Source organism: Nymphalis io, chromosome 12 (assembly GCF_905147045.1).
Source record: "Nymphalis io chromosome 12, ilAglIoxx1.1, whole genome shotgun sequence".
Taxonomy (NCBI): Eukaryota; Metazoa; Arthropoda; class Insecta; order Lepidoptera; family Nymphalidae; genus Nymphalis; species Nymphalis io.
In genome coordinates this window covers 13,204,312-13,210,934 of record NC_065899.1, presented here as the reverse complement: position 1 = coordinate 13,210,934, position 6,623 = coordinate 13,204,312, and the positions used below count along the sequence as shown (strand labels likewise).

General features: G+C 35.3%; 1 protein-coding gene across 1 annotated transcript; it reads left to right on the top strand.

The window, feature by feature from the left end:
• Positions 1-950: 950 nt before the first annotated feature.
• LOC126772591 (organic cation transporter protein-like) lies at positions 951-6,248 on the top strand. Its single transcript, XM_050492993.1, has 6 exons — positions 951-1,162; positions 1,658-1,883; positions 2,475-2,730; positions 3,682-4,323; positions 5,245-5,426; positions 6,084-6,248. Exons 1-6 carry the CDS (start codon positions 951-953, stop codon positions 6,246-6,248), a joined length of 1,683 nt encoding a protein of 560 aa, XP_050348950.1.
• The last annotated feature ends 375 nt before the right edge of the window (positions 6,249-6,623 follow it).

Sequence of the window (6,623 nt, the reverse complement as noted above, 5' to 3'; positions counted from 1 at the left end):
ACATGTTGATTTGGAAATGAATATGATCAAATATGTCCTTAACTGTAGACTTATTTCCAACGCAATCTACCTTCATACAATCTTATTTATTATATAGATAAATACCTATCCGGATTTAACCCATTATCCACAATTTATAGTTATTGCTCATATTTTGCAAACAAAAGATATGATACGAATATTTGTGTATAAAAAATATGCAGTTTTCAATCATTAGCTCCAGCGATAAACTAGTAACTTTTATAATTCTAAATAATATTATAAATGCGAAAGTGAGCTTGTTTGCTTGTTTATTTGTCACGCTTTCACGACTTAACTACTCAACTTCAATCATCATGAAATTTTGCAAAGACGTTGTATAAAATATATGTTATGACATAAAGTACCTAATATCTGCCCTTTCCCTCACATGCGGGCGAAGACGCACTCAAAAACTAATCCTAAGTAATTATAAATGAGATACTCTTCAAGGATGCAGCAAAGGACTCACGGTACCTAATACCTGCCCCTCGCCCCTCACCCCTCACACGTGGGCGAAGCCGCTGAAATAAAGAATGTAAAATAATTTAATCATCATCATCATCAACAACAGCATGAAGTACTGAATGTTGGGCACACGTCTTCCTTAACTCTTGTTAGACTTTTCACCGATGTGCTGATTGCGACCAGACAACATTGACCACAAGCCAATACGCTGTTTATCGGATCCTTAATTCCTTGTCATTGACATTTAAAATCCCCAAGACCATACAACAAGAGTAATCTTTTTTATATTACACAGACAGGCGAAAATAAATATAACTAGATTACACTTTATAAACTCGTTCAATTGAATAATTCTTATCTACTATTGATACATTACTTACCATAATAGCTTTAGTAGACAATATCGAATCTGAAACACCGCTAGAGTCACGGAGCGCTTCTTGCAAGACGGTCTTGTTTGAAATATGGCTGAGCAGAAACAACCAAATCCTCATGACGATAATTATGAAGAGAGAACAGTTAAGAAGACTGTTAATCTAGATAGAATCCTAATAGAGGAGATCGGGGAAATTGGTCCATATCAGCTGCGGACGTTGGGCCTGTCCGTTATAGTGGTCATCTTTGCTGCTTGGGCTGCGAGCGAATACGTTTTTACGACTGCTCGCATAAGTACCAGGTATAATAAAATAAATTTGATTAAACTCAAATCAAATATTATTTACAATAAATCTTAAATATGTGCAGATCTAAATAAAAAACAGTAAATACTTGTATTATCATGCGAAATAGAGAATTGCAGAAGCATTTCCCTATCGATCGAAGTTTCTATTCTCTGGGCAAAATTTTATAAAATCACCAGTGATGGCAATGAGAAAGGATGTAACGTCTTCTATTTATTTTAAGCACAAATATGTAATTTAAAGTAAGATACAAATATTTAAGCCGCTTACCAGATGAAGGCATTCCCGACGCACCTGCCGCTCCTAATGCCGTTGTATTATGTCAACGCAATTTTCTCGAACGCCAATCCGTCCGTTCCGTTTGTATCTCATATAGTCTCCTACTATTTATTACGCACGACTATACCTGTTAATGCCATATTAATATGTATTTTTGGTATTTTTTAAAGGACAATGAGGGAGTTTTAATATTTTTATATATTTTATTTAAGATGTTTAATACAAGAATGCGAAACACAAGATACGGCTGAGTTCAGACCATCTTGGGTCTTCAACGCGGTACCCACTAGCAGCAGCTCTTTCGATAATTGCCGTCGATTCGATGTCATCAATGGAACTGGTAGAAGCGATGTCTGCCCTGCCGACTGGTTTAACCGCGAGAACGTCGTTGACTGCCAAGACTATGTTTACGAGAATACTGATACTGTCGTCTATGACGTGAGTTATATAACATTCTTAGAACTCTAACTACAACTGTCGACAGTCTTTCGATGCTCAGGATATTTAGTCAATCGCTCGTGTTTTATAAAATAATAACTATAATACTGCTGCTTTTTATGTTACTATTTATTTGATTTCTTAATTATTATTCTGTTGATTATTTTCAGTTTTAAAATAAATAAATATGGTACATATGTCGTCAATTACGTACATGACGATTCTAAAGTGCTTTTAAGAGCCTACTTGAATAAGTAATTGACGAACCGGTTGGCGCGGTTGGTGGACGCTTACTTTTCACGCCAAAGGTTGTGGGTTCGATTCCCACCCAGAACAGATATTTGTGTGCATGAACATGTCTGTTTGTCCTGAATCTGGGTGTAATTATCTATATAAGTATGTATTTACCAAAGGAAAAGTAGTATATCTAGTATATCAGTTGTCTGGTTTCCATAGTACAAGCTCTGTACAAGCTTAATTCGGGATCAGATGGCCGTGTGTGAAAAAATGTGCTAAGATAAAAACAAGTAATATTTTTTATTTGATTTTACATGTGGAACATAATCACGTAACCATCAAAATTCCTTTTAGTACGGGTTAGCGTGTGACGAATGGCGTCGAACCCTTATAGGCTCAGTTCGGACCTTTGGTACCCTGACCGCGTTACCGATTACGGGCTACGTGTCAGACCGGTGGGGACGGCGTACCGCACTCAGTATTAACGCCTTCAACACCGCTTGGATGGGTGCAATCCGGTACTTTGCCGGCACCTACATAGGTTTCCTCATCTCGGAAGTTGCAGAGGCTACGTTCGGTTCAGCTGGATTTTCCTGCTGCTATATACTTTGTAAGATTTTTCATTTGTATTAATCGTGTTTCAGTATGTCTGACAGATTACAGGAACAATGTCAGAAGTGTTTGAACGGTGCCAATCTGGCCCATTTGCTTGTTAAATTAAAATAAAAAAGTAAATATGTAACTGCATAAAAATTTAATATTTTTGAATTACATGTATGACACAATGTAATATGATAGAGATAATAATTTGTATCTAGAAAAGATAAGCTATATGCATGCATATATAACTATATGCATGACTTCATAATATTATTTGAGTAAGTACCTAACAGTTTATCTCCAGCGTTCGGGCGACGCCTTTTCCCCTTGGAGAAAAGGTACGAGCGAAGGTAGGAGGAAGGGGTGAAGGAAGGTTGAAGCTTATTCTAGCACGTTAGCTCGAATCCGAGTTGGTGGATACATACATGTGTGACAGAATTTAATACGCCACATGTAGGTTTGTTGGTTTCCTTCTCCGTCGAACAAGACGGGCGGGATTGGCTTGAATTTAAGTCGGCGATTTCACTGGTTTTCTTCAGTAAATATAAATCGAAAAAGTCACGCTTGCCGTGCATGGTCACGTGGAACGTGTATTTACTTATTATATAATACATATATGATATTATTATATATCAGCAAAAGTATTTATTTTATAAAAAAGAAACAAGTTTAAACCAGTAATTAGTATTTTAAAAATACATGTTATACGTACCACTTAATAAAATAAAACTCCAGTAGTTACAGTACATTAGTAGGAATATTTAGGAGACATTAATTTTCACTTTTATGCAAAATAAAATAAGACTTTCTCTTTTTCAATTACGAATTCTTGTTTGCATTTAAGAGAAACTCCACTTTTTCGTTTCTTATAAATTTACATTGCTCATAATTTAATTTATTTAATTGTAAGGGATTTAAATACGAATAAGACAGTTTGAAATTGGTTATATATTATTTTCAGTAATGGAACTTGTCGGTCCGAAGTATCGAGTCGCCGCTGGTGCGACTATGAATACGTTTTTTTCCGTTGGTCAAATAACAATGGGCTTCATTGCTTGGGGAGTTCCTAACTGGCAGAAACTTACCCTTACTTTGTACGTTCCGCAGCTCATTACCATATCGTACTTCTGGATCATGTCTGAGTCTGTTCGCTGGTATATGAGCAAAGGTCGTTTTGAAGAAGCAGAAAAGGTTTTAAAGGCCGTAGCCCGTGTCAATAAGAAGACATTATCGGATAAGTCATTACAACTATTGAGAGAAAATGTGATAGAAGAGGAGAGGAAGAAAGCCAACGTAGAGGCAGATAAAGCAAGAGAACCATGGTTGATAGTACTTGTATTTAGATACAAAGCAATTCTAGCACGAGTACTCGTGTCTCCGATTTGGTGGATTACTACCACCTTCATATACTACGGGATGTCAATCAATTCGGTGAATATGTCTGGGAACCGGTACTTGAACTATGTGGCGGTGTCCGCGGCCGAGATACCGGGTTACTGGACTGCAGTGCTTCTGATGGGCAGGATTGGGAGGAAACCCGTGCTGGCCGGAGCCTTTTGGATATGTGCTGCTTGCCAAATGGGCTATATCTTCATGCCTGCCGGTGAGTTTTATTGTATTTTATTTAAAAAATAGAGTAGGATCATAAATATCAGTGATAAAGATTTATTTTTAAAATATATAAATAAGTAATATCCATCAAACATTGAAAGGTGATCTTTCTATGGCTCTTATCAATGTTTAAAATGTTTTTATCATTATTTATATATTTTTTTCATTTAACAGTGTCAATAAACAATGAAAAGGTAATCTAAGTTTTCGTCGCAGACTGATATATTTCAAGATCACTTAAATATTTTACAAGCCCTCATCGAGGAGGATTATTCCAATTACTCTAAGTACTAAATGTTTTGGCATAGTCGACTGATTTTATAACAAATTGATTACTTTGCCATGATTTTTAATCAGACCTTTGTCATTTGAAATATGATCAATCTCTGCTGTCTCACTTTAATATGTATTATTGTTACGGCAATAACAAGATTGCCTGAATTCTAAATGAATTGTAATATTTGGTTGTCATTAAAATATCATTATATTTTCCGATTAGATTTTTTTAGTTGCAGTTTGGAGTTAGGAAGTTGGTCATTCTCGTGCTATCATAATATAATATAACGTTTTCTGGACAGTTCGCTAGATCTTGTGACAGGCTGGCTGCCATAGCCATAATTTGACCAGCTGTACTTCATTCATACTAAATAAAAAAATGCAGGTTTCCTCATGATGTCCTTTTTTGTGAATATAAAAAAAAATCACATGATAATACATAATATAGTGGTGCTTGCATGGGCTTGGACTTGCAATGATTGGTTAAGATTCTCGTCTTCTAACCACTGGGCCATCAAGGCTCTTCTGATATGATGCTATCAACTTAATTATGAAATATGAAACATTATCTTTTTAGAAATAATTGATAGATAGATGTTGAACATTGACGGTAACGAATGATTGAATTATTTATTAGGTTTCTACGGTGTTTCCTTGACGTTGTATCTGATCGGAAAGTACAGCATAGCCATGGTGATGACTTCGGTCTACGTTTACACAGCAGAGCTGTACCCTACGAAGTACCGGCATAGTCTCTTCGCCTTTTCTTCTATGATGGGCAGGATTGGATCTATTGTTGCACCACTCACACCTGCGTTCGTAAGTATTTCTATTAAATTCATACATGAACAAAAAAAAAATGCAAAGCTCAGCTTACATAAATACATGTAATAACATACTAAAGTATCCTCCGAAACGCGCTGCTTCCTATAGTATAAATTTTGTGCCTATATAATAGTTTTTTCAGTTAGGTTTTACAACAAAAATCTCACTATTTATTAGTATATATTATAATTTAGTGTTGAGTTAAGTTAAAGTAAGTAAGTAAGTTAAAGTATTGCAGAGTTATCACAATATAATTCATACAAGTTATTATATAGTTATTAATGAACTATATAATAACTGAGCTCAAGTTAAGCTTTTATATGTTACGTTTTTATCAAGTTACCGTGCTATTTTTGTGATATCTTATATATATATTCCTCAACAGATTTTGGTTGTTATGTTAAAAACAGTAACATAGACGACCACGCTTATCAGGCACCTCCCACATTTCACATACAAATAATAGTGATTCGAAACGTATTTCGTATTAAACTAATAATTAAATATATAATGAAGTTGGAACAACTTCCAACTAACAAAGACTGTACAGAGATACCAATTTTTCGCAATAATAAGGTTTCTATGTCGTGTATTGTGAAAATAATTTAATGAGTTGTTGAATTAATGTTAATAAATGTATATCGATTCCAGGGTGCTATTGTTTGGGATAACCTACCATTCGCTCTGTTCGGTGGCTTCGCGTTACTGTCAGGACTTTTAGTTCTCATCACCCCAGAAACCCTGGGCTCCAAGCTCCCGGATACCATGGAAGAAGCGTCTTTGATAGGCGTCAAGAATAAAAAAGCTGCAGCATAACTGTACCTTGTTATCTTTATACCGCCTTGAGTAATGTAAATATTTTTTGATTAAGCGATTATATTAAGATTTAACATTTAGTTTTTTTATTAAACGTCAAGTTTTTTTTGTCAGCCACTATTGTCAATTACAATACTGTACCTAAATACTTTATTTTCGAACGTTATATTTATGAATAAAATAAAATATTGATAAATTTGTCTGTATAATTCATCTTGTACTCTCAAGTGAAAGAAAACGACGCTAGAAAAACATGCCGGTTGCATGCGTAAGATGAAAATCAGCCACATCGTGGTGGAATAAGCTGCAACGCGGTACTCAGCGATGTAGGCCAAAGTTCACTAACCCAAATTGGTGCGTAATATATTTAAGATC